At 43.3% G+C, this 27,764-nt stretch overlaps 1 protein-coding gene and 1 long non-coding RNA gene across 7 annotated transcripts in view; one reads left to right on the top strand and one right to left on the bottom strand.

Moving 5' to 3' along the window:
* Window positions 1–19,150, bottom strand: part of LOC139570076 (protein transport protein Sec24C-like) — a 30,317-nt gene extending 11,167 nt beyond the window's left edge. For 2 of the 5 annotated variants that reach the window (XM_071391576.1, XM_071391577.1), the window contains exons 1-13: window positions 19,012–19,150; window positions 10,631–10,806; window positions 10,239–10,319; window positions 9,554–9,671; window positions 9,264–9,430; window positions 8,540–9,145; window positions 8,251–8,390; window positions 7,632–7,700; window positions 3,034–3,273; window positions 2,761–2,899; window positions 2,557–2,672; window positions 2,255–2,379; window positions 1,903–2,094 (exon numbers count right to left, since the gene is read on the bottom strand). In XM_071391576.1, the coding sequence (XP_071247677.1) occupies window positions 1,903–2,094; window positions 2,255–2,379; window positions 2,557–2,672; window positions 2,761–2,899; window positions 3,034–3,273; window positions 7,632–7,700; window positions 8,251–8,390; window positions 8,540–9,145; window positions 9,264–9,430; window positions 9,554–9,671; window positions 10,239–10,319; window positions 10,631–10,787 (2,150 nt within the window). In that variant the 5' untranslated portion in view covers window positions 10,788–10,806; window positions 19,012–19,150. The remainder of the gene's footprint in view (window positions 1–1,902; window positions 2,095–2,254; window positions 2,380–2,556; window positions 2,673–2,760; window positions 2,900–3,033; window positions 3,274–7,631; window positions 7,701–8,250; window positions 8,391–8,539; window positions 9,146–9,263; window positions 9,431–9,553; window positions 9,672–10,238; window positions 10,320–10,630; window positions 10,807–19,011) is intronic. The other 3 variants (XM_071391578.1, XM_071391580.1, XM_071391579.1) reach the window with 2 other exon arrangements.
* LOC139570079 (uncharacterized) lies at window positions 10,490–20,294 on the top strand. Of its 2 annotated transcripts, none has more exons than XR_011674011.1 (3): window positions 10,490–10,605; window positions 19,608–19,722; window positions 19,806–20,294. It is a non-coding gene; the product is annotated as an uncharacterized lncRNA (long non-coding RNA). The 2 variants fall into 2 exon arrangements; XR_011674012.1 differs by lacking the exon at window positions 10,490–10,605 and adding an exon at window positions 19,232–19,440.
* Window positions 20,295–27,764: the final 7,470 nt, after the last annotated feature.

Genomic DNA, 27,764 nt, shown 5'->3' with positions numbered 1-27,764 from the left:
ACTTAGAAGAGAGATTGTGTTTTGTTTTGCTGCCGTTTCGGATGTCAACTATCTCCGGCTCGGATTTGATAAATGAGACCATATCATCGTAATGTATGTTTTTTCAATATAGTTTAATCAGATTATTTGAATTTTTTTCGGGAGTTTTGCCGTGTTCCGTTGTGTGACTTTGTTTACTTGGAGAGATCCGTGCCACTCGACTAGTACCCATGCTAAATGAAGTGGGAAAGGTACCATTCTGAATGGAATGAACGACTCATCTGGACTAAGGACATCTTGATCAACATTCTGATGAAAGATCAGCAAAAGTAAGACCCAATTTATAATGTTATTTCATATATCGGTCGTGCATGTGAACTGGTCTTGGGCGCCCAGCTGGTTCTGGCTGGCGTGGCTATGCTAATTTAGCGCTACATTTTGTTTTCGCTATAAAACATTTAATAAATCTGAAATATTGTCTGGAATCACAAGAATCCTGTCTTTCAATTGCTGCACAGTATGTATTTCTCAGATATGTTTTATGATGAGTAATTAGTTATTTGACGTTGGTGTCTGTAAATGTTATGGCTGCTTTCGGTGCAATTTCTGATTGTAGCTGAAATGTAATTTATGATTTATACCATAAATATGCACATTTTTCAAAAAAAACATATGCTATACAATAAATATGTTATCAGACTGTCATCTTATGAAGTTGTTTCTTGGTTAGTGGCTATATATATCTTTATTTGGTCAAATTAGTGATAGCTAGTGATGGAGTAAAAAACTGATGGAGTTAGAAAAGTGCTCTCTTTTGCTGACGTGGTTAGCTAATAGATTTACATATTTTGTCTTCCCTGTAAAACATTTAAAAAATCGGACATGTTGGCTTGATTCACAAGATGTGTACCTTTCATATGCTGTATTGGACTTGTTAATGTGTGAAAGTTAAATATTTCTAAAAAACATTTTTTTGAATTTCGCGCTCTGCCTTTTCAGTGGAATGTGGGAGGAGTTCCGCTAGCGGAACGGGGGAGTGAGACGGGTTATTAAGATGAACAACGTTCATATTCAGTTGAGAGCAATTAACAAATGGTTAGTATATTTATATTTTTATTGGGGATTGGGGACACTGCTCTGTGTAGGGTGCCGTCTTTCGGATGGGACGTTAAACGGGTGTCCTGACTCTCTGAGGTCATTAAAGATCCCATGGCACTTATCGTAAGAGTAGGGGTGTTAACCCCGGTGTCCTGGCTAAATTCCCAATCTGGCCCTCAACCATCATGGTCACCTAATAATCCCCAGTTTACAATTGGCTCATTCATCCCCCTCCTCTCCCCTGTAACTATTCCCCAGGTCGTTGCTGCAAATGAGAATGTGTTCTCAGTCAACTTACCTGGTAAAATAACGGTAAAATAAAAAAAATAAAAAAAAATAGACAGGATTTCCCGTGCTCTATTTGGGACTCATTGGGTGTGGGTTGATGGTAACTAGACTTAATACTGAATGTTATGGATTATTCTCATATCTGTTGATAGTGACTGACGCCAGACTGAAGGTACAAGGACAGAGGACACTGTTACTGTATTCTGTAGCAGCTGGTGTTGACAGAACGTCAGTGCTGTGAGATTAGAATAGAAGGACATGCTTAGAGAAGCCGAGTTAGACATTTTCTCTGCTTCTGTTCTGGAGGCGTCTCCCTGTTGTAACTTGTATTAGACCAGATGGACATCGATTGTCTGCTCTTCTCCTCACCTTGAAAATCCCTATTATATTTACATATGTTCTCTATCGCGTGATTGCGCAAGAACAAAATAGCTGTGACCAAATCAAGGGCTGGTGCCACCAACTGAAAAACGTAGCTGCACCAGTGGAAATGTTAGTCTGGAGATCTGGTGTGTGTGTGTGTGTGTGTGTACATACCTCTCGATGACCATCCGGCTGTCGTTGACGTTGACCAGGAAGCCGTCGAGCAGAGGGAGGAACATGTCACTGACGTCACTGACGACCATCATCTGGGGCTGGGCCAGGCTGGACTTGACGTTGTAGAAGTGCAACACCTTGTTGTAGGTCACAAAACCAACACGCACCACCGAGTCTGCCTCTGGATTCTCCCTGGAGGGACAAGACAGAAAATGTCATTAATTAGCTGGTGTGTGTGTACCTGGGCGTGTGTGTGTACCTGGGCAGGCAGAGTGTGTGTGTGTACCTGGGCAGGCAGAGTGTGTGTGTGTGTGTGTGTGTGTGTACCTGGGCAGGCAGAGTGTGTGTGTACCTGGGCAGGTAGTCCAGTAGAGTCTTGAGCTCCTGACAGACGATGTTAACCATGCCACTCTTCACGGCGTTGTAAGACACATCGATGAAAAAGATGAACGACGGGGGCTGGGGGAGCTTATTGTTCTGAGTGTGAGAAGAACTTAGTATTTAGACTAGACATATTGAGCATATTACATCTTGAGAATCTCTGGTATGTGCCCAGCTTGGTCCTCTCATCTGGCTCTTTGAGAAAATCTTCTGGTCCAAATGGAGCAACGCTACAGACCTCCAGTCTCTCAGAAAAACACAGTAGTCACCTACCTTGCAGTAGTCGACGGTTGCCACAAACTCGTAGCTGCCCAGCGAGAGCTCTGGCCGGTCGCAGCAGTCCACCCTCTTCCCTGTGTGGTCCAGATGCTGAAAGTAGTGGGGAGGCACTGTGGATGGATATATTTAGATAGTGTTATAACCTACAATAACGATACCACACTAACACAATATCTTCCCACACACAAACACACACACCGTCTGTGACGCAGCTGCAGAAGCCACACTGGAAGCGGCGTCCGCCCTCGATGAACTGCATGTAGGGACACATATAGGCCTTACAGCGGTTACAGCGGATAGGACCGGCCTCCCCATGGTCCACGATGTACGGACGGGTCTGAGAGACAACAGGGTTGTTAATATTCTTAAAGACTAGTTCATGCTCAGAGAAATTTTAACATAACAATAAAACGAGAGCGTGAATGTGATGAGAAAACCAGAGGAGATAGCGGTGTGGTGTGTGTGTCTCACCTCGTCAGGGGGCAACATGGCTAGAGGTTTGATTACGGCTGCCAGGGGGACCTGGGACTGTTTGGCCATGTCGGCCGTGCAGGGTATGTTGTAGGCTGTACAGCGGATGAAGCGCGGGCTGGCGTTGCCCTGGTCTTTCACCTGGAAGTTGGTGGTGACAAGGGGCGGAGTCTGACCTTTGACCCCCGTGGTGAACGGCTCACTGCTCTTGTTGGCCCGGTCGTCCTCAATCACCTGGATCTGTAATACAGAGAGAACGGCAGTTTTACAGACACACTAACGTCAATACGATAGAGGAGAGAAGAAAACACATGCAGAGAGAGAGTAAGAAAATAAAAACGTTTGAAAACAGTGATGCCATCCCATAATAGGGCTGCGTAATTAACTTACGTCGAAATCGCAATATTGACATCGCAAGAGACCTATAACGGGAGCAGTAATTTGAAACGCCGCTCTCCCTCTACTCTTGCGGCTGCGCAGACGCTGTCAGATTGTTCCAAACAAGAACGATGCGGATTCTTAATACAAATTATTACATGTCTATGATTCAAACAGTTTGTGTTTTGATGTACAGTGCATACGGAAAGCATCCACATTTTGTTACGTTAAAGCCTCATTCTAAAATTGATTAAATCGTTTTTTCCCATCAATAATGACAAAGCAAAAACAGGTTTTTAGAATAAAAAAACTGAAATAACACATTTACATCGGTAGAGTGACCATCGTGTTCTTGGTCACCTCCCTGACCAAGGCTCTTCTCCCCTGATTGCTCAGATTAGGAAGAGTCTTGGTGGTTCCAAACGTCTTCCATTTAAGAATGATGGAGGCCACTGTGTTCTTGGGGACTTTCAATGCTGCAGACATTAATTAGTACCCTTCCCCAGATCTGTGCCTCGACACAATCCGGTCTCGGAGCTCTACGGACAATTCCTTCAACCTCATGGCTTGGTTTTTGCTCTGACATGCACTGTCAACTATGGGACCCTATATAGACAGGTGTGTGCCTTTCCAAATCATGTCCAATCAATTGAATTTACCACAAGTGGACCCCAATCAAGTTGTAGAAACACCTAGGATGATCAATGGAAACAGGATGCACCTGAGCTCAATTTCGAGTCTCATAGCAAAGGGTCTGAATACTTATGTAAATACATTTTTTTTTTTTTTTTTAATTTTTTAAACCTGTTTTCACATTGTCATTATGGGGGTAGTGTGAAGATTGATGAAAAAAAAGTTTTTAAAAAAGTAATCCAATTCAGAATAAGGCTGTAACGTAACAAAATGCGGAAAAAGTCAAGGGGTCTGAATACTTTCCAAATGCACTGTATATAGCAAGTCAAATTGCAATACTATGTTTTGCCCATATCGTGCAGCCCTAAATCCCATAATACTAACACAATGGCACAGCAACACTGTAGAGTACAGTGCACAACACACCAAAACCACTAGGTAGGGCGTAACACAAATGTAGAATGATCGTGGACAAACTTCACAATGCAAGGAATTGTGGGTGAGTCGTGAGTGAGATACTGCAGGCTGGCATGCGAGGTGGTGGTGGTGGGGGGGTATCAGCACAGTGAGCACGGTCTACCGCCAGAGGCAAAGGTGGGCTCCAGAGGGTCAGGGCAGTGTTTCCGCTGGAAAAAAACATGTAGCAGTGGGGGAGGAAAAGGTCACAGGGGGGTGGGGGGTATCTAGGACTGAGAAGCTCACTTCTGGTGACTTTTTCAAAATCGAATTTCTACTCAAATGGATGAAAATAAGGTGGGGTTTTACATCAAGTTATGATAGAATTGACCCGTGTTACATTTAGCACCCTATGCAGTCACAGCCTATTGTGGAGCGGTAACATGCTTAACCAAGCCACTGCTAAAAAATCTGGGCATAAAAATTGGTGCAGTTTGCGCTATTTAGGAGGTTAGAAATAAATAAAGTAGGACTGGAAAGCTGGGAAGATCCCCCTCTTTAACAAAGACCATTAGCAACTTGACCAAGCCTCCCCCAGATGGCTGATGTTCTGAAAGAGATGCAAAATCTGGACCCCTACAAATCAGCCTGGTTAAACAATCAAAAATTATCCACCGAAATTGTTGCAACCCCTATTACTAGCCTGTTCAACCTCTTTCGTATCGTCTGAGATCCCCAAAATCCCAAAAATTGGAAAGCTGCCGCAGTCATCCCCCTCTTCAAAGGGGGAGACACTCTAGACCCAAACAGCTACAGACCTACATCTATCCTACCCTGCCTTTCTAAGGTCTTCGAAAGCCAAGTTAACAAACAGATCACCATCCATTTCGAATCCCACCGTACCTTCTCCGCTATGCAATCTGGTTTCCAAGCTGGTCATGGGTGCACCTCAGCCACGCTCAAGGTCCTAAACGATATCATAACCGCCATCGATAAGAGACAATACTGTGCAGCAGTATTCATCGACCTGGCCAAGGCTTTCGACTCGGTCAATCACCACATTCTCATCGGCAGACTCAACACCCTTGGTTTCTCAAATGACTGCCTCGCCTGGTTCACCAACTACTTCTCAGACAGAGTTCAGTGTGTCAAATCGGAGGGCCTGTTGTCCGGACCTCTGACAGTCTCTATGGGGGTGCCACAGGGTTCAATTCTCGGGCCGACTCTTCTCTGTATACATCAAAGATGTCGCTCTTGCTGCTGGTGAGTCTCTGATCCACCTCTACGCAGACGACACCATTCTGTATACTTCTGGCCCTTCTTTGGACACTGTGTTAACAACCCTCCAGACGAGCTTCAATGCCATACAACTCTCCTTCCATGGTCTCCAACTGCTCTTAAATGCAAGTAAAACTAAATGCATGCTCTTCAACCGATCGCTGCCCACACCTGCCCGCCCGTCCAGCATCACTCCTCTGAACGGTTCTGACTTAGGTATTTGTAGTTGTCCACATATTCTAAGTGTCTGGTTAGACTGTAAACTATCCTTCCAGACTCACAATAACATTAAGCATCTCCAATCCAAAATTAAATCTAGAATCGGCTTCCTATTTCGCAACAAAGCATCCTTCACTCATGCTGCCAAACATAGTCAGTTTTACTAGGGTATCTAACGACCCTTGACTTCGGCAAGGTCATCTACAAAATAGCCTCCAACACTCTACTCAGCAAATTGGATGCAGTCTATCACAGTGCCATCCGTTTGTCACCAAAGCCCCATATACTACCCACCACTGCGACCTGTATGCTCTCGTTGGCTGGCCCTCGCCTCATATCCGTCACCAAACCCACTGGCTCCAGGTCATCTATAAGTCTTTGCTAGGTAAAGCCCCGCCTTATCTCAGCTCACTAGTCACCATAGTATCACCCACCCGTAGCACACGCTCCAGCAGGTATATTTCACTGGTCACCCCCCAAAGCCAATTCCTCATTTGGCCGCCTTTCCTTCCAGTTCTCTGCTGCCAATGACTGGAACGAACTGCAAAAATCACTGAAGCTGGAGACTCATATCTCCCTCACTAGCTTTAAGCACCAGCTGTCAGAGCAGCTCACAGATCACTGCACCTGTATATAGCCCATCTGTAAATAGCCCATCCAACTAGCCCATCCAACTAGCCCATCCCCATACGGTTATTTATTTTGCTCCTTTGCACCCCAGTATCTCCACTTGCACACTCATCTTCTGCACATCTATCACTCCACTGTTTAATTGCTATATTGTAATTATTTCGCCACTATGGCCTATTTATTGCCTTACCTCCCTTATCCTACCTTATTTGCACACACTGTATATAGACTTTTTCTATTTTATTATTGACTGTATGTTTGTTCATTCCATGTGTAACTCTGTGTTGTTGTTTGTATCGCACTGCTTTGCTTTATCTTGGCCAGGTCGCAGTTGTAAACGAGAACATGTTCTCAACTAGCCTACCTGGTTAAATAAAGGTTTATTTTAATTTAATTTTTTTAACTTCAGTTTTCCCCACGATTGCAAGAATTGTTGTGCATTGACTGCTTGTCAGAATGCATGTTTCCTCCCTATGGCACTTAAATATTCCTCTCGAAGGCGCATTGATCTCACATAGAACACACAAGCCAACTCAGTAAACAGATAAACTATTCTACTACGGGGTTATCTGATCTCTCTATTGGATATCGTTTTGTTTGCAGAGGAAAAGTCAATGTGGACTTTTCCAGCATCTTTAAAGTACGCTTCAGAAATACTTTTTCATGTTCCATATTTTTTGACGGTGGCGGCAATGATTTTGACGCTGCGCAGCGCCACAGCTAAATGATTGCAGCGGAAACACTGATCACAGGGTTAGGGTTCAAAGGTTCGGGTGTAGCAGTTAGTGAAGCGGAGAGGACACAGAAGATTGCTGGGCTGGGGTCAGGGATTAGTGCATAGGGTGCAGACAGGGATGATTGGTTAAGGGGTATAGCAGAAGCGTTAGCGTGTAGGGGTTAGGGTGCAGACAGAGATAATGGGTTAAGGGGTATGGCATAGGGGTTAGGGTATAGACAGGGGGATAATGGTTTACGGGGTTTGGGCATACAGGTTAGGGTGTAGACAGGAGGATAATGATTTACGGGGAAGGGCATAGGGGTTACAAGGTAAACAGGAGACTTACTGGACTGGGGATAGCATCTGGGTCTATTCTATGTCTGAATTTCTGCACAGCCGGCAGCTCAGACACTTGCTTTACATTCACAACAGAGTTTTGTCCAGCAAATCATCAAATTAAACAAACCAAAAGAAAAAAAAACAGGACAAAGAGACAAGAGGATGAAAATAACTCTGTAGCAGGATTATTAAATCCCTGACTGATTGTCCAGACTGGGATTATTGGTTCTAGATTAGTCAGTGATCAGAGAGAAGGCCAGCAGATCATCAGTCTGAAGCACATGCTCAACTTGGACTGGGTTACACTGTTAGACAGACATGCAGTTTTGTGTTGCTATCCTTGAAAGAATTGATTCTCATCCAAAATCCTATTTTCCGTAACCCCCCCAACCTTAACCCCTCAAAATAGCATTTTTACTCATAGGGACCAGCAAGATGTACCCACTTTTCCTTGTTTTACTATCCTTGTGAGGACTTCTGGTACCCACAAGGATAGTTAAACAAAAACACACACACGGTACAATATCTAACATCATTATCACCAACACACTAATACATCACAGGACAAAGTGTTTATGTGTTAGCAGGATAGGGATTGGGAGAGTGCGTGTGTGTTTGTGTCTTACCGGGCTGGGGATGGAGTCAGGGTCCAGTCTCTTCTGTGTGGGGGCAGTGGTGGGGGCAGGGCCTGCTCCGTAGTTCTGTTGCCCAGGATACTGTGGGCCTGCATAGCCGGGCTGGGGGCCTCTGGGCTGCCCAAATGCACCTAGGGAGAAAAATATTTATCCATCTATTAGAAGCTCTTCTGGTTTATTAGCTAGAAAATGGTGAACCTACTAAGACAACATTTTGTTGTCAAAAGTAAGCCAGCTGTCTGGTTGAAGTTGTACAGGGGTTTGAACATAGTGTACTCACCATTCTGCTGGGGTGGGTATCCTCCCTGCATGCCAGGCTGAGGAGGCTGCTGCATGGGGCCGGGGGGAAGGTGGTTGGCCTGCTGCTGGGACATGGAAGGGGGTGGCATAGGACATTGGGGAGGGGGGCCAGAGTGGAAGGGAGGTGGCCCGGGTTGGGACGGGGGCTGGGGGGCAGGGTACTGGGCAGGGGGTGCAAAGGTAGGTGGGAAAGGGCCAGGTTGGGAGGAGGGAGGGGGGCCAGAGTACGAGGCCTGGGAGACTGGAGGAGGAGCAGAGTTGGGGAAGGTTTGCTGAGCAGGGGTAGGGGGGCCAGGTGGGAAGGACTGTTGTCGAGAGTCTGCAGGGGCCCATGGTTGGCTGGAAGGGGTAGGACCCGAGTATGGAGAGGAGGGGAAGGGTTGTGAGGGAGGGGGGGCGGAGGAGGGGAAGTGTTGTTGTTGAGAGGGAGGAGGGCCATCATAGTAAGGTTGGGGGGCTGCAGGCTCACTGGGAGGGGGAGGCTGGGATGGGGCACCAGACACTGGGGGAGCAGCTTGGGTATAGGAGGGAGGGGCTGCAGCGGAGTAGGCAGCACTGATTGGAGGCTTGGAGCTGGGAGTTGGAGCTGGTGAAAGAGCCGAGAACATTAAATTCAGCAAGAATCGGTAACTAGAGTTGTGTTTAGTAGGATGCAAAGTTCGGCACGAAATTCGTCAATTGATTCATTCTAAATAATTTCTTACCATATCCCGGCCCAGTAGAGGTGAGGGGGCCTGACCCGACCTGCATCCCTGACATCTGATTGGCCATCTGTTGCATGGAGGGCTGTGCCTGGTACTGCTGGGGGTAAGAAGGGTGTGGCCCCGACAAGTTCATAGCACCTTGGCTATACGGCTGAGACACTGGAGGCCTGGACACACGTACACAAAAACAACTCAGTACACACACAAACATCTGGACACACACACACACACACACACACACACACACACACACACAGTCTACTGGATACTCTTCATGTGTGTTGTCTGACCTGTGAGCTGGCTGAGCCATAGAGTGATCCATAGGTGGGGGTCCATTCTGAATGTCTCCCTGGGCATACTGGGAGTAGGCCTGGTTGGTGGAGACTGGAGTGGGGCCCCTGGCAGATCCTGAGAGAGAGGGAGGCCGTTAGGCACCTGCCTGCAATGACCACAGGTTTGAAACACAGCGGATGCATTCTTGAAGTTACATCATCCGCTATGATGAATGTTATGTCATCAACGCAAGAATGTTAAATGGAGGATTACTTCCTGCCAAAAAAACCCACGTTGGTAAAGTTCCTCATCCTAAGGTAAGGTTGGGCGATATACCGTATACGTTGGTAAAGTTAGTCATCCTAAGGTAAGGTTGGGCGGTATACCGTATACGTTGGTAAAGTTCCTCATCCTAAGGTAAGGTTGGGCGATATACCGTATACGTTGGTAAAGTTAATCATCCTAAGGTAAGGTTGGGCGGTATACCGTATACGTTGGTAAAGTTAGTCATCCTAAGGTAAGGTTGGGCGGTATACCGTATACGTTGGTATTTTGAATACCTTGCAGGTAACGTCATGTGAGAAAGCTACATCATAGATTTGGAACTTTAAGTGGTTCATGAGAACCATTGCTCTCAGCCACATGACCAGCGGGCTGGAGAAGAGTGTAGGTAGGAGGAAGGAACCGAGAGGAAGCAGTTACCCAAGTCAAGAGGAGAGGGCAGGTCAGAGACTGGGTTAGCTGCCACAGCCTTAGAGGGAAAGCTGGCATAGGTAGAATAACCTGAAAGACAAGAAGAGGCAGACACCATGTACTGAGGAAAAGAAATGCTGAAAGACGGGTGAGGAGGAACACATACAAGCATTCACACTGATTCAATCAAATACATCCAAACAGGTTTAGTTCCCTTTCTTTCTCACACAGATACACACACAGGAAAGGCAATGAGTAAACTTTGCAACGGGCACAGAGACTCTCTCTACCTTGCAGAAGGCAAGCTAGCTTTTGGGAAGAACAGAAACAGACAGGAAGAAGACGCAAGAGGGAAGAAGCGAACCAGAGGGATAAGGTTAGAGAAAGAGGGACAGACGTACCTTGTGGAGCCCCAGGCTGGTAGGCTGTAGCGGGGCCGCTGTAGGGTCCGTAGGGGCCGGGGTAGCCGCCTCCCAAGGGAGCGTAGCTAGGCTGGCCATAGCCAGGCTGGGGCTGGCCGTACGGAGATGCCATGGGAGGCTGCTGGTTCACATTCATCCTCAATTCATACCTAGAGCTGGGAGAAGTTAACATGCATTTAACTCCAGAGGCAGGGTTTGATTTCTATATCAACTTTACTGCCCTGACAGTGCTAGACTGGGCCAGCAACGTGAATGTTTTGACATTCCAGGGGTAGGGCTCTACAGTGACACTATTTTACTTGCATATTTGCCTAAATAATTAGCTGTGCGAATTAGAATATTTATTTAGGTGCACCAGTGAGTCAAGAGAAATTAAGGATTCTAGCTTTATTAACTCAAATATTTTTAATTGTGTTCCTGAATTTTTTTGTTCGCCTACATTTAAACTTAGGCGCACGTGCTCCATGAAAAAGAGGTCAGCTTTTAGCCACACGGGACTGCCCTGCTTCGTTAGGGTAAGAATCCCTGTAGTTGGAAGTGAGCCCCTGCTATCAACGCTGAGAGAAGAATGGTTTCATGCATGTTAACATTAGAAGCCTCCTCCCTAAGTTTGTTTTATTCACTACCTTAGCACACTCTGCCAACCCGGACGTCCTAGCCGTGTCTGAATCCTGGTTTAGGAAGACCACCAAAAACCCTGAAATTTCCATCCCTAACTATAACATTTTCCAACAAGATAGAACTGCCAAAGGGGGCGGAGTTGCAATCTACTGCAGAGATAGCCTGCAGAGTTCTGTCTTACTATCCAGGTCTGTGCCCAAACAATTTGAGCTTCTACTTTTAAAAATCCACCTTTCCAGAAACAAGTCTCTCACCGTTGCCGCTTGCTATAGACCACCTTCTGCCCCCATTTCTCTTTCACCCAAATCCAGATAGCTGATGTTCTGAAAGAACTGTAAAATCTGGACCCCTACAAATCAGCCGGGCTAGACAATCTGGATCATCTCTTTCTAAAATTATCCGCCGAAACTGTTGCAACCCCTATTACTAGCCTGTTCAACCTCTTTCGTATTGTCTGAGATCCCCAAAGATTGGAAAGCTGCCGCGGTCATCCCCCTCTTCAAAGGGGGAGACACCATAGACCCAAACTGTTATAGACCTATATCCATCCGGCCCTGCCTTTCTAAAGTCTTTCGAAAGCAAAGTTAACAAACAGATCACCGTCCATTTCGAATCCCCCCGTACCTTCTCCGCTATGCAATCTGGTTTCCGAGCTGGTCATTAGACATTACTGTGCAGCTGTATTCATCAACCAGGCCAAGGCTTTCAACTCTGTCAATCACCACATTTTTATCGGCAGACTCAACAGCCTTGGTTTCTCAAATGACTGCCTGGTTCACCAACTACTTCTCTGATAGAGTTCAGTGTGTCAAATCGGAGGGCCTGTTGTCCGGACCTCTGGCAGTCTCTATGGGGGTGCCACAGGGTTCAATCCTCGGGCTGAGTCTTCTCTGTATACATCAATGATGTCGCTCTTGCTGCTAGTGATTCTCTGATCCACCTCTACGCAGACGACACCATTCTGTATACTTCTGGCCCTTCTTTGGACACTGTTAACTAACCTCCAGACGAACTTCAATGCTCTTAAATGCATGCTCTTTAACCGATCGCTGCCCACACCTGCCCGCCCGTCTAGCATCACTACTCTGGACGGTTCTGACTTAGAATATGTGGACAACTACAAATACCTAGGTGTCTGGTTAAACTGTAAACTCTCCTTCCAGACACATTAAGCATCTCCAATCCAAAATTAAATCTAGAATCGGCTTCCTATTTCGCAACAAAGCATCCTTCACTCATGCTGCCAAACATACCCTCGTAAAACTGACTTTGGCGATGTCATTTACAAAATAGCCTCCAACACTCTACTCAGCAAATTGGATGCAGTCAATCACAGTGCCATCCATTTTGCCACCAAAGCCCCATATACTACCCACCACTGCGACCTGTATGCTCTCGACGGCTGGCCCTCGCTTCATATTCGTCGCCAAACCCACTGGCTCCAGGTCATCTACAAGTCTTTGCTAGGTAAAGCCCCGCCTTATCTCAGCTCACTGGTCACCATAGCAGCACACACCGGTAGCACACGCTACAGCAGGTATATTTCACTGGTCAACTCCCAAGCCAATTCCTCCTTCGGCCGCCTTTCCTTCCAGTTCTCTGCTGCCAATGACTGGAACGAACTGCAAAAATCACTGAAGCTGGAGACTCATTTCTCCCTCATTAGCTTTAAGCACCAGCTGTCAGAGCAGCTCACAGATCACTGCACCTGCACATAGCTCATCTGTAAATAGCCCATCCAACTACCTCATCCCCATACTGTTATTTATTTTGCTCCTTTGCACCCCAGTATCTCCACTTGCACACTCATCTTCTGCACATCAATCACTCCAGTGTTTAATTGCTATATTGTAATTATTTCGCCACTATGGCCTATTTATTGCGTTACCTCCCTTATCCTACCTCATTTGCACACTGTATATAGACTTTTTCTATTGTATTGACTGTATGTTTGTTTATTCCATGTGTAACTCTGTGTTGTTGTTTGTGTCGCACTGCTTTGCTTTATCTTGGCCAGGTCGCAGTTGTAAATGAGACCTTGTTCTCAACTAGCCTACCTGGTTAAATAAAGGTGAAATAAAAACAATAATGACTCAAGGTGAAAAGAGTGTGAGCAGGTTGATGTAGTAACCCACTAAGGTCACTCTACCAGTCTGGGTTCCCCTGGTTCTAGAGAGAATACATGCCTACTCAGCACAACCAGGCCAGCAGCTGTGTAATGGAGTCAGTATTGTACTGCAGCCAACACCTCAGACATGGGTTGCTGCTGCATCTCAATAGTCTCCTGGTCTCCTTCTCCATCAATGCTGATGTAGACAATCTGGAAAGCTGAGAGAGAATTCCAAGAGGGCATCCACCATATTTATTTCGCTTATCATTTGTTTGATCGATCAGTGCAGAGGAGAGAAAAAGCACTAGAGTTTTGAGATGCAGCCCAGGTCCTGTTTAGCTTCACACCCGCAGTCTCAAACCTAGTCAATGTGCTGGACTGCTTGTAGTTACAGTAACATGAGATGATATAGCCTGTGGACAGCTACATGTCACTGACAGTCAGTTACATAAACTTTTGACCGGTAGTGTTAGAAAATCATTCAAGGGTTTTTATTTTACTATTTTCTACATCATAAAATAATAGTGAAGACATCAAAACTACGAAATAACATATGGAATCATGTCGTAACCAAAAAAGTGTTAAATCAAAATATATTTTATATTTGAGATTCTTCAAAGTAGCCACCTTTTGCCTTGACAACTTTGCACACTCTTGGCATTCTCTCAACCAGCTTCAAGAGGTAGTCACCCGGAATGCATTTCAATTAACTTCTTATGGCTGCAGGGGCAGTATTGAGTAGCTTGGATAAAAGGTGCACAGAGGTGCCCATAGTAAACTGCCTGCTCAGTCCCAGTTGCTAATTCATGCACATTATTATTCGTATTGGATAGAAAACACTGAAGTATCTAAAACTGTTTGAATGATGTCTGAGTATAACAGAACTCATATGGCAGGCAAAAACCTGAGAAAAAATCCAAACAGGAAGTGGGAATTCTGAGGCTGGTCGATTTTCAACCAAGATCCTATTGAATTCACAGCGAGATATGGATGAGTTTGCACTTCCTACGGCTTCCACTAGATGTCAACAGTCTGTAGAACCTTGTCTGATGCCTCTACTGTGAAGGGGGGCCGAATGAGAGGGGAATTAGTCAGGTCTGCCATGACCTGACCATGCTCTGACCATGCGCGTTCACATGAGGGAGCTCTGTTCCATCGCTCATCTGAAGTCAATGTAATTCTCCGGTTGGAACGTTATTCAAGATATACGTTAAAAACATTCTAAAGATTGATTCAATACATCGTTTGACATGTTTCTACTGACTGTTACGGAACTTTTGGACATTTCGTCAGCTTTTAGTGAACGCGCTTCCTGACGTTGGATTTGTTTACCAAACACGCTAACAAAAATAGCTATTTGGACATAAATGATGGACATTACCGAACAAAACAAACATTTCTTGTGGAAGTGGGAGTCCTGGGAGTGCATTCCGACAAAGATCAGCGAAGGTAAGTGAAGATCTATAATTATTTTTATGAGTTTTGTTGACTGCACAATTTGGCGGGTAACTGTATGGCTTGCTTTTGTGGCTGAACGCTGTTCTCAGATTATTGAATATTGTGCTTTTGGCGTAAAGCTTTTTGAAATCTGACACAGCAGTTGCATTAAGAACAAGTGTATCTTTAATTCTATGTAAAACATGTATCTTTCATCAAAGTTTATGATGAGTATTTATGTTATTTGACGTGGCTCTCTGCAATTTCTCCGGATATTTTGGAGGCATTTCTGAACATGGCGCCAATGTAAACTGAGGTTTTTGGATTTAAATATGAACTTTATCGAACAAAACATATGTATTGTGTAACATGAAGTCCTATGAGTGTCATCTGATGAAGATCATTAAAGGTTAGTGATTCATTTTATCTCTATTTCTGCTTTTTGTGACTCCTGTCTTTGGCTGGAAAAATTACTGTTTGTCTGTGATTTTGCGGTGACCTAACAATCGTTTGTGGTGCTTTTGCTGAAAAGCCTATTTGAAATCAGACACTTTGGTGGGATTAACAACAAGATTACCTTTAAAATGGTATAAGATACATGTATGTTTGAGGAATTTTAATTATGAGATTTCTGTTGTTTGAATTTGGCGCCCTGCACTTTCACTGGCTGTTGTCATATCATCCCGTTAACGGGATTGCAGCCATAAGAAGTTAACAGGCGTGCCTTGTTAAAAGTTAATTTGTGGAATGTCTTTCCTTCTTAATGCATTTGAGCCAATCAGTTGAGTTGTGACAAGGTAGGGGTGTTATACAGAAGATAGTCTTTTACCAAATAGGGTTAAGTCCATATTATGTCAAGAACAGCTCAAATAAGCAAAGAGAAACGATAGTACATCATTACTTTAAGACATGATGGTCAGTCAATCTGAAAAATGTCAAGATTGTTGGAAAAGCATTCTAGGTGAAGGTGTTTGAGAGAACTCCAAGAGTGTTCAAAGCTGTCATCAAGGCAAAGGGTGGCTACTTGAAGAATCTCAAATATATTTAGATTTGTTTAACACTTTTTTGGTTACTACATGATTCCATGTGTTATTTCATAGTTCAGGTCTTCACTATTATTCTACAATGTAAAAAAAAAAATTAAATAAAGAAAAACCCTTGAATGAGTAGGTGTTCTAAAACTTTTGACCAGTAGTGTATGTCTATAATAGCTGAGTCACATTCCCTGTGACAGATTGAAACACACCTATATCAGCTCTGTGTATTGTTTGTCTAGACCACGCCTTCACAATACACCTCAGTACACACTAGGCACGGCCTTAAGCTCATGGGAATTGGCCTACATGGATAGGGCTACATTTAAATGTTTCATACAGAAGAAATATGGAAAGTATATGAATAACCATGGTAGCAATTAAAAGGGAACAGATTGGAGATAACGGGGAAATTAGACTAAAGATGACTACAGTTCAACTGACTGAATCCAAACATTACTGTTGATTTTGTGCATTTGACATTTATTGTACTTTTTGCCGCATTTGTTGATAACAAAATCTGAAAACTCCGGATACACTCATTATTCCTGGAAAATTTGGGGTAGTTGCAACATAGGACCAAAAAAATGACAAGGGTTTGAGAGAGAGGTCTAACTGGTGTCTCCAAGTAGCCACACACACCTCTCCAAAGTGTGCACGGATCCCAAGTCATTTCAATGCACTTTTATGTCCAAAAAAATGATCTTCAACTACAAGGTGCTTTTTTGCGCTCTCCTCTCTGTGCCATTAAGGAACTAGACCAAGCACACTTGTAGTTGTTTTGTTTGGAACATCACTCATTTCCAGTCTTTACACAATTACTGTTGATCCCAGAATCCCAAAACGGTCCATTATAAATCACGATTGGGTTCAGGTGGGCATGATTTGAAAGTGTGTTCAATTGCCAACATGACTAGCTAAATTATAATATACAATCTTACAGTGTTAGGCTTTCATAAGGCAATTCAGAGAAGCAGATGGTAATTTGGGTGCGCATAGAATGGAGTCATGGGTGCATTCAGATGTGTGGTTCGTGGAACATTTTCTCCACGATACAACAGACACATTCTGTTCAGGACCACCCAGGGTATGACGCCATGCCATCTTGTAAACATTAATATTGTATATTACATGAGGTTTATGATATGGAAATGTGAAGAGCACATTTGGATGGGTGTTTGGCTTGCTTGTATGAAATCAAAGCTGTAGTGATAATCCTCAACGGTCATCTTTCAAAATACATTGAGTCCTCTTAATTTACAGCATTTCCCTCACTCAGACAACAAAACATTTGCAAAGGTTGCCCAATTAGCGGGAGGGATGGGGCAACTTCTTGTCGCATGAGGTGATCATGTTCAGATCGTAAACCCATACAGAGCTGTGAAGCGGAGACGGTGAGCTGACATTATGTACTATAGCATGTTACTGTAATTCCAATTTAGGCGTTCACCAGTGCCAAAATCTGCCATTTTCAAACCGGATACAGGAACGAGTGTAAAGGGTTAATTATCCTACTACAGACCTGACATGGTATTGGGTTTGGCAAACAGGAGGATGACGTTCCCACCACTTAATTTTCTTTTAAACACACTTAACTTCTCTTTGTGAGCCACCAATACAACCCTAGCTATACAACAAGTCGGACCAACTTCTGATCAATCAGATCTTGTTGAACCATAATGCTCAATCAAACGTCATGTGCTAGGCTGACAGGCAGCCATACAATCACATAGTTAGTCTATGCTGTAGTGTCCTGTCCTCTGAACACTGAAAGTAGGCCTAGCTAACGTTACACCACCTAACTTTACTTGTCAACAAGACTGTTCGCATACTAGTAGCTGAGAGTAACTGGCTATTGAGCATTCATTCACTTACCTTACAACATGTCTTTCCTAAAGGTTAAACGAGCAGGTTAAAGGCACCGATAGTCACAAGAAAGACTGGACCATGAAATTGAAATAATTGATGTAACGTTAACTCATTGCCTATAGTAGCTGGCTAGTCTCATCCAATGGAATTCGCATCGGTTAGCTAGCTACAACCGTTACTAGGTTACCGTGGCTGGCTTGTTAGCTGATGTAGCAATATTATTTTATGACAAACACGGTTTCATCCAACGCAGCTCTTTCAATAATTCAATGTAGAAGTTGCCACGGCTAGAAATACAATACAGTTGGATCCGTGTATCTATTAGCGTGATAGGCCTGTTGAATGACCAATCTTCGCCGTAGCGGCTTTGGCAAAAAACAGTCGAACGTGCAGTAGCTAGCTAACATTACGACTGGCTATCTAATTAGCTAGCTAAATCTGTCTAGCAAATGATTCTCGTTCAAATTGCTCAGATTACTTGGTCAATACAGCCCACGAGAGTATATTGAACACTTCAAAGAACAACGCAGCAGAGGTATTTGGGGTTAGCTGGCTAGCCAGGCAAGAGTAGCTAGCGCGTTTGGTTAGCTAACCTCAGCAACCAATGTCGCATTTGACATAACTTAGTTAGCTAAATGATTATTCATGGTCCAGACCAGGCAGAGAATAAATCATATTTGTTTCTATACACTGAGTCTTCAGTCGAAACTTAAAAGCACGAACCTTTGTCAGCTAGTTGAGAGTTTGGGCCTAATTTACACACTGCTTTTAATCATGGAAATAAGAATCAGCTGTGGCTATCCTGTTGGCTATGTAGCGAGTTAAATTAGCATGTAACGTTAGTTAGAAGAACCAGTATCTGTGCGTTAGACCTCTGGCCCTAACGTCCAGAAAGCTCCGATTCAAACTCCCATTCACCATCTCTACAAGCGTTGTCATGTCAAAATGCGTTCGTTGATCAGCAAATATGGAGTTTCGCTGAGTAACTATCTAAATTTAATCACGGTATGGCCGGTATGTACTTCCAAAAAAGGTCCAACGTTAAATAAAAATGTACAAACAGGCATTTTAAATATTTTTCTTAAGACTTTTTTTTGGAAGTACATAACGTTACCGGCCGTAACGAGAGTAAATTACGATAGTATTTTTGACATAACGCTTAAAGAGCTGTTGAATGAGAGTTTGAATCGGAGCATTCTGGGCGTTAGAGCACCACCACGGAATCCCAATCCTATGTTTTCTTTAAAGGAATGTCACACACTGCACCACGGTACAACTCGACAACCCACCTCCAACTGGGTAAAATAACAAGTTAGCCAAGCAGACGTTTGTTTCCTGTTCAGAACCAGTTCCGAAGCCCTTTGGCCGTCAATACTTCAAAGCGATGTCTTCCCGGGATTGATGTTCTGCTAATCCTTTCTCTGGTTTCTCTCTAAGAAGACATTCGCACCGGAAGTGTCGTGGCTGTCTGCCACGTCCACATCCGGACAGGGGTTGGGTTATGAATTATGTAACGTTGCGTTCATAACAAAGTGGGAATTTACCACCATAGAGTTAGCTAGAGGACTATAGATGGGAAAAACTGTTTTGCCATGGACATTGCTATTTAGGGATTCACCATTTTAAAGTAGCGAACTGGGTGGGCCTTCCTTGGGTGAAGGAAGGATCATATGATTCCATCTGGGTCATCAGGAGGGATCAGACAATGAATTATACTTGTGAGCAAACATACCATAACTATAGGTGGCAGTAAAACGCCATCCTTGGCTTTATACCTGTTCAAACAACACTCTAGTGTCTAGACTCTAGTCTAGGTGGCAGTATGCACCCTTTCAGTTTGTTGTGCCTGTTTACTCCTCAGGTTGTCATTCCTTCCTTTCTGCAGATCCAGCACCAATCCAGATCCCGGGTTCCAGTACCAGTCCCAGCACCAGACGAAGCACAGAGGAGGGACCAGACCAGACCTTCACCTGGTGCGAGTGGACACGAGCGGACCACAGGTAAGTACTACCATTGACCTCTGGGTCTAGGGCTCCCTTGTATGTCTGATTGCTCCTCAGGTTGTCCTTCCTCCCCTCTACAGAGCCAGATCCCGACCCAGAACCTGCAGCAGCCCCAGTTCGCGGTTCCTGTTTTTTCCCAGTCAGTCCCCAGCACCAGACCCAGCACCTCTGGTCTCCAGTCCCGGCCCCAACACCAACACGGTTCCCAGTTTCCAACCCAGACACCAACTGTTCCCCACCTCCATTAAAAGGACACAGACAGACCTGCAACCACTCCACCAGACCAACCACTTCAGAAAAAACTTCGAAACTCAAACAGGCGAAATCTACTTTCCAACAAACACTATCAAATGAAGACGGACGGATAGTAATAGTTTGAATTTTGGTTAAATGTTTTTTTTCTTCCTTTTGTAATGAGGCTTTTTTTTATTTTCATATAATAACTGATTGATTTATTGACTTAGCATTTATTGAATTGTTTGAATATCTTGTTTTAAACTTTTTTAACTTGAATACCATTTGAATGATGTATGACTTATGCATAACCAAATAAAAGAGCCTCTAATGGTTCAGTGTTTGGCCTGTAGTCACTGCCAGTTTAAGTTTCAAGTTTCATAGTTTTAATGTCACATGCACAAGTACAATGAAATACCTTTCTTGCAAGCTCTAACCCCAACAATGCAGTAATAAATAACAATGTAATACTAAAATCAACAAGGTAGAACAAAAACACAAAATATAAAAATAAGAAATAAGAAGACAATAAAGTAAGTAAGCATGCTATATAAATGGGCAGTTCCAGTACTATATTTACCATGTGCAGGGATACTGAATCCATAGAGGTAGATATGTATAGGAGTAAGGTGACTAGGCATCAGGAAATATGATAAACAGAGTAGCAAGAGCGTATATGATGATTGGGTGTGCGTGTGTGTAGAGTCCGTATACATTTTTGTACATATTATGTGTGTGTGTGAGCAAATGATGGAGTGTTTGTACGTGTGTTGGCGTGTCAGTGTGTGTAAGTGTGTAGGGCCCTTTGAGAGTTTATAGAGAATAAGAATAAGATACATGGGTCAACTCAGATAGTCTGCGCAGCCATTTTGTTAGCTATATAGTTAAATATTTAGCAGGCTTATGGCATGGGAATAGAAGCTGTTCAGGAGCCTGTTGGTGTCAGACTTGATGTACTGGTACAGCTTGCCATGCGGAAGCAGAGAGAACAGTTTATGGCTTGGGTGGTTGGAGTCTTTAATGATTTTTCAGGCTTTCCTGTCACACCGCCTGACATAGAAGGTCCTGGATGGCAGGGAGCTCAGTCCCAATGATCTACTGGGCTAGCCGCACCACCCTCTATAGCGCCACGCGATCGAGGGCGGTACTGTTGCCATACCAAGCGGTGATTCAACCAGTCAAAATGCTCAAAGTGGTAGAGCTGTAGAACTTTTTGATGATCTGAGGGCCCATGCCAAATCTTTTCAATCTCCTGAGGGGGAAGAGGTTCTGTTGCGCCTTCTTCACGACTGTGCGCATGTGTGCGGCCAATTTTTAAGTTCTTAGTGATTTGAAGTGCTCGACTTGCGCCACTGCAGCCTAGTCAATGTGGATGGGGGTGTGCTCGCCCCCCTGTTTCGTGTAGTCCACAATCAGCTCCTTGGTTTTAATGGCGTTGAGGGAGCGGTTGTTGTTCCGGCCCCACCCTGCCAGATCACTGACTTCCTCCCTGTAGGCGGTCTCATCACCATCGTGTTGTCAGAAAACTTGATGATGGTTTTGGAGTCATGCGTGCACAGTCGTGGGTGAACAGAGTACAGGGGGGGGGACTAAGCACATACCCCTGTGGGGCCCCCGTGTTGAGGGTCAGCGTGGCGGAGGTGATGTTGCCTACTCTCACCACTTAGGGTTGGCCCGTCAGGAAGTACAGGATCCAGTTGCAGAGCCATTACAAGTGCAAGTAATATAAAACACCAAATATTGATTGGTATGCTGTGAGCAATTGCTGTAATTTTATTAACATACAATTTAACAATAATGTTTGTTTTGCTGTGTATTTACTTCAGCATTCTGTAAATTATGGTGCATTGTGGACACATTTTGAGGTATGGGAAAGAATCGCTGGCTGATTACCATATTTCCAGTCTTGCTCTGGAAGTGTCTATATTTGTTGCACCTGTTAGTGAGAATGTTGTACCACTTTAATGCTGTACCACCAGAATGCTGGCCACTTTAACTTTACCTACATGTACACTACCGTTCAAAAGTTTGGGGTCACTTAGAAATGTCCTTGTTTTTGAATGAAAAGCCATTTTTTTGGTCCATTAAAATAACATAAAATTGATCAGAAATACAGTGTATACATTGTTAATGTTGTAAATGACTAATATTGTAGCTGGAAACGGCAGATTTTTTATGTAATATCTACATAGGCGTACAGAGGCCCATTATCAGCAACCATAACTATTGTGTTCCAATGGCACGTTGTGTTAGCTAATCCAAGTTTATCATTTTAAAAGGCTAATTGATCATTAGAAAACCCTTTTGCAACTATGTTAGCACAGCTGAAAACTGTTGTTCTGATTAAAGAAGCAATAAAACTGGCCTTCTTTAGACTAGTTGAGTATCTGGAGCATCAGCATTTGTGGGTTCAACTACAGGCTCAAAATGGCCAGAAACAAAGCACTTTCTTCTTAACTTCTTAAAGCATTGTTGGTTAAGGGCTTGTAAGTAAGCATTTCACTGTAAGGTCTACACCTGCTGTATTTGGCGCATGTGACAAATAACATTTGATTTGATTTGAATATTACTGATATGTGGTAGTAGTGCCCTATCAATTGAATGTATATAGAGGACAGATCAGAGTGATAGCGGGTGTTAAACCTTTAATGGGTAAATATTAAGCATGTCCTGTATTTTGATCAAATTTGGTCTTGTTTGGAGGCAGAGGTCATTAGCATCATACCCAGCAGTATGCTTTGCAAGTGTTCATTTTTACATTTAAATTTCAGTCCTTTAGCAGATGCAACTCTCCAGAGTTATTTAGTCAGTGTATTAAACTAAGGTAAATGAGATCTAAACTGGGTGGTTAGAGCCCTGGATGCTGATTGGCTGAAAGCCGTGGTATCAGACCGCATACCATCGGTAGGACATAATATTTATTTTTACTGTTCTAATTACACTGGAAAATAGTTTATAATAGCAATAAGGTACCTCTGGGTTTGTGATACAATATAGCCAATATACCACAGCTAATATCAGTACTCAGGATAAGACTCAGATGCGGACAGCTAGAGTCACAGATGTTTATTGACCCAAACAGGGGGCAGGCAAAAGACAGGTCAAAGGCAGGCAGCGGTCCATAATCGAGGGCAGAGTCAATAAGGTACAGAACAGCAGGCAGGCTCAGGACAGGCAGAGGTTCGTAAATGGGTCAGAGTCAGGCAGGTACAGAACAGCAGGCAGGCTTGGGGTCAGGGCAGGCAGAATGGTCAGAACCGGGGAAACAGAACTTGAGAAAGCAGGGAGATGGGAAAACACGCTGGTAAGACCAGACAAACTGGCAACAGACAAACAGAGAACACAGGTATAAATACACTGGAGATAATGAGGAAGGAAGATGAGCAACACCTGGAGGAGGGGGGGGGGGCACAAGCACAAAGACAGGTGAAACAGATCAGGGTGTGACAACTAAGGGCACTATGCGTTGTGTTGTGATAAAGAACAACCCTTAGCTGTGGTATATTGGCCATATAGCACATCCCCTTGTGCCTTATTGCTTAAATATACCACAGTCATAGTAAATAAAAAGATTGTTACCGTTACCGAGAATGTTTTAGTTAAGTGGGCTACTTGCAAGTATATATTTGTATTAGAAAATACAAAATACATGTATTCTAATTAAACTCTTAAAAAATATGCTACATGAATTATAGTTCAGGCCAATGAAATACAAATTACAAAATAGGTATTGAAAATATTAAAAAGATCAAATAAATGTAACATAAATACTGCCTGTTGTTGGCACTAGCTACCTGCACTGTAAATCTGTAACAGTTTACTAACCACTGTGGTTCTAGTAATGCACTGTACCTTCTAGAAATACAGCATGTTACTGTAGTCAGCTGTTCCAGTAATATGCTGTAAATGTATGTTACAGTAAAGGTCCTGTATATCTACAGTAATTTACTGGCTACTGTGCTGCCAGTAATTTACTGTAAACATTCCAGGACATTTTTTACAGTGTGGGTTCGCTGTTGAAAGTGAAGCTGAGAAAATGAAGAAGGAAAGTGGTTGGGGAGCGGTTGGGGAGCGGTTGGGGAACGGTTGGGGAGCGGTTGGGGAGCGGTTGGGGAGCGGTTGGGGAACGGTTGGGGAGCGGTTGGGGAGCGGTTGGGGAGCGGTTGGGGAACGGTTGGGGAGCGGTTGGGGAGCGGTTGGGGAGAGGTTGGGGAGCGGTTGGGGAACGGTTGGGGAGCGGTTGGGGAACGGTTGGGGAGCGGTTGGGGAGCGGTTGGGGAGCGGTTGGGGAGCGGTTGGGGAGCGGTTGAGGAGCGGTTGGGGAGCGGTTGGGGAGCGGTTGGGGAACGGTTGGGGAACGGTTGGGGAGCGGTTGGGGAACGGTTGGGGAGCGGTTGGGGAGAGGTTGGGGAACGGTTGGGTAGTCGTTCGGGTTCAAAGATTGACACGAATATTCAATGGTGAGAAGAGATGCTGTTTTTTTTAGGAGGAGTCACTTCCCAAACATATTAAAGGTCCTGAACAGTCATTCTGAAAAGTACTTGTTCTCTCATGTCTACCGGGAAGTTTGAAAAGACAGGCTAAGTGGGCGAGGAGCTTATATTCATGAGCTCGTCTTGACTGACATGAGCTCGCCTTATTTGTTGCCCGTTATTTACCTCGAATTCCTTCCATCAGTATTATTATTATATATATATTTTTTTAACCTTTATTTTAAGTCAGTTAAGAACAAATTCTTATTTACAATGACGGCCTATACTGTCACCATCATCCCATGCTGTTTATTTGCTTTATAGCATCTATAATCAATTAGGAGATGTTATGAACGACTAAAACAACCTATTCTAATGTATTTTCGAATATCTAATGAGGAAATTACATTTAAATTGATTGAAGGTTTATTTTGAGTGTTTTTATAGCAGAAGAGATCCCTAAAGTAAGCAGAAACACCACTAAAGTAAAGTGGGACAGTACTATAAATTAGATTTTCACAAAATATAAATGCTGTTTACATGAATGGTTATTATATTTCAAAATACTACAAATAACTATTAATTTTAACATCAAAAGCTAGATTGTTGAATTATTAAATCAAATGTTGTTTGTTGCATGCACATACAGTGGCAAGAAAAAGTATGTGAACCCTTTGGAAATACCTGGATTTCTGCATAAATTGGTCAAAAATGTGATCTGATCTTCATCTAGGTCACAACAATAGACATAACAGTCTGCTTAAACTACACACAAACAATTCTACGTTTTCATGTCTTTATTGAACACACCGTGTAGACATTCACAGTGCAGGGTGGGAAAAGTATGATTTAGGACTGGTTGACCCTCCTTTGGCAGCAATAACCTCAACCAAATGTTTTCTGTAGTTGCAGATCAGACCTGCACAGCGGTCAGGAGGAATTTTGGACCATTCCTCTTTACAAAACTGTTTCAGTTCAACAATATTCTTGGGATGTCTGGTGTGAACCGCTCTCTTGAGGTCATGCCACAGCATCTCAATCGGGTTGAGGTCAGGACTCTGACTGGACCACTCCAGAAGTCGTATTTTCTTCTGTTGAAGCCATTCTGTTGTTGATTTACTTATGTGTTTTGGGTCATTGTCCTGTTGCATCACCCAACTTCTGTTGAGCTTCAATTGGGGGAAAGATAGCCTAAAATTCTCCTGCCAAATGTCTTGATTAACTTGGGAATTTCTTTTTCCGTTGATGATAGCAAGCTGTCCAGGCCCTGAGGCAGCAAAGCAGCCCCAAATCATGATGCTCCCTCCACCATAGTTTACATTTGGGATGAGGTTTTGATGTTGCTGTGCTGTGCCTTTTATTTTCCACACGTAGTGTTGTGTGTTCCTTCCAAACAACTCAACTGTAGTTTCATCTGTCCACAGAATATTTTGCCAGTAGAGCTGTGGAACATCTAGGTGCACTTTTGCAAACGTTTTTGGACAGCAGGGGCATCTTCCGTGGTGTCCTCCCATGAATGCCATTCTTATAGGGTGTTTTCAACAGAGATGTTAGCATGTAAGTCTTTAGCTGACACTCTAAGATTCTTCTTAACCACATTGAGCATTCTGCGCTGTGCTCTTGCAGTCATCTTTGCAGGATGGCCACTCCTAGGGAGAGTAGCAACAGTGCTGAACTTTCTCCATTTATAGACAACTTGTCTTACCGTGGACTAATGAACATCAAGTCCTTTAGAGATACTTTTGTAACCCTTTCCAGCTTCATGCAAGTCAACAATTCTTAATCTTAGGTCTTCTGAGATCTCTTTTGTTCGAGGCATGGTTCACATCAGGCAATGCTTCTTGTGAATAGCACACTCACATTTTGTGAGTGTTTTTTATAGGGCAAGGCAGCTCTAACCAACATTTCCAATCTTGTCTCATTGATTGAACTCCAGGTTAGCTGACTCCTGACTCCAATTAGCTATTGGAGAAGTCATTAGCCTAGGGGTTTACATATTTTTTCCAACCTACACTTTGAATGTTTAAATTATGTATTCAATGTAGACAAGAAAAATACAATAATTTGTGTGTTATTTGTTTAAGCACAGCATGTTTGTCTATTGTTGTGACTTAGATGAAGATCACATCTACATTTGATGACCAATTTATACATACTTTTTCTTGCCACTGTATTTAGCAGATGTTATTGCAGGTGTAGTGAAATGCTTGTTTTCCTAGCTCCAACAGTGCAGTAATATCTAACAATACACACAAATCTAAAAAGTAAAATAATATAATTAAGAAATATGGAAATATTAGGACGAGCAATATCGGAGTCCGGAGTATAAATATACAGCATACACGGTGCATTTATAAAGTATTCAGACCCCTTGACTTTTTCCACATTTTATTACGTTAGCCTTATTCTCAAATGAAAAAATATTAATACAAATCCTCATCAATCTACACACAATACCTCATAATGACAAAGTGAAAACAGGCTTTTAGGAATTTTTGCAAATGTATTAAAATAAAAACAGAAATACCTTATTTACATAAGTATTCAGACCCTTCAGACATGCACTGTCAACTGTGGGACCTTATATAGACAGGCGTGTGCCTTTCCAAATCATGTCCAATCAATTGAATGTACCACAGGTGGACTCCAATCAAGTTGTAGAAACATCAAGGATGATCAATGGAAACAGGATACACCTGAGCTCAATTTTGAGTCTCATATCAAAGGGTCTGAATACTTATGTAAATAAGGTTTTGTTTTTTGTTATTAATAAATTAGCAAACATTTCTAAAAACTTGTTTTCACTTTGTCATTATGGGGTGTTGTGTGTAGATTGATGAAAAATGTTTTTTGTAATCATTTTTAGAATCAGGCTGTAACGTACCTTCCAAATGCACTGTATGGATAGAATATGTAGTATATCTGAAGAATAGTATATGTACAGCAATAGTTAAATAGAATAGGCCTTGACTGGAATAGAGTATATACAGTGGGGAGAACAAGTATTTGATACACTGCCGATTTTGCAGGTTTTCCTACTTACAAAGCATGTAGAGGTCTGTAATTTTTATCATAGGTACACTTCAACTGTGAGAGACGGATTCTAAAACAAAAATCCAGAAAATCACATTGTATGATTTTTAAGTAATTAATTTGCATTTTATTGCATGACATAAGTATTTGATCACCTACCAACCAGTAAGAATTCCGGCTCTCACAGACCTGTTAGTTTTTCTTTAAGAAGCCCTCCTGTTCTCCACTCATTACCTGTATTAACTGCACCTGTTTGAACTCGTTACCTGTATAAAAGACACCTGTCCACACACTCAATCA

This window comes from Salvelinus alpinus, chromosome 3 (genome assembly GCF_045679555.1).
Source record: "Salvelinus alpinus chromosome 3, SLU_Salpinus.1, whole genome shotgun sequence".
In the NCBI taxonomy this organism is placed as follows: Eukaryota; Metazoa; Chordata; class Actinopteri; order Salmoniformes; family Salmonidae; genus Salvelinus; species Salvelinus alpinus.
The sequence above is the reverse complement of the archived record's forward strand: the minus strand, read 5'-3'. Positions and strand labels throughout refer to the sequence as shown.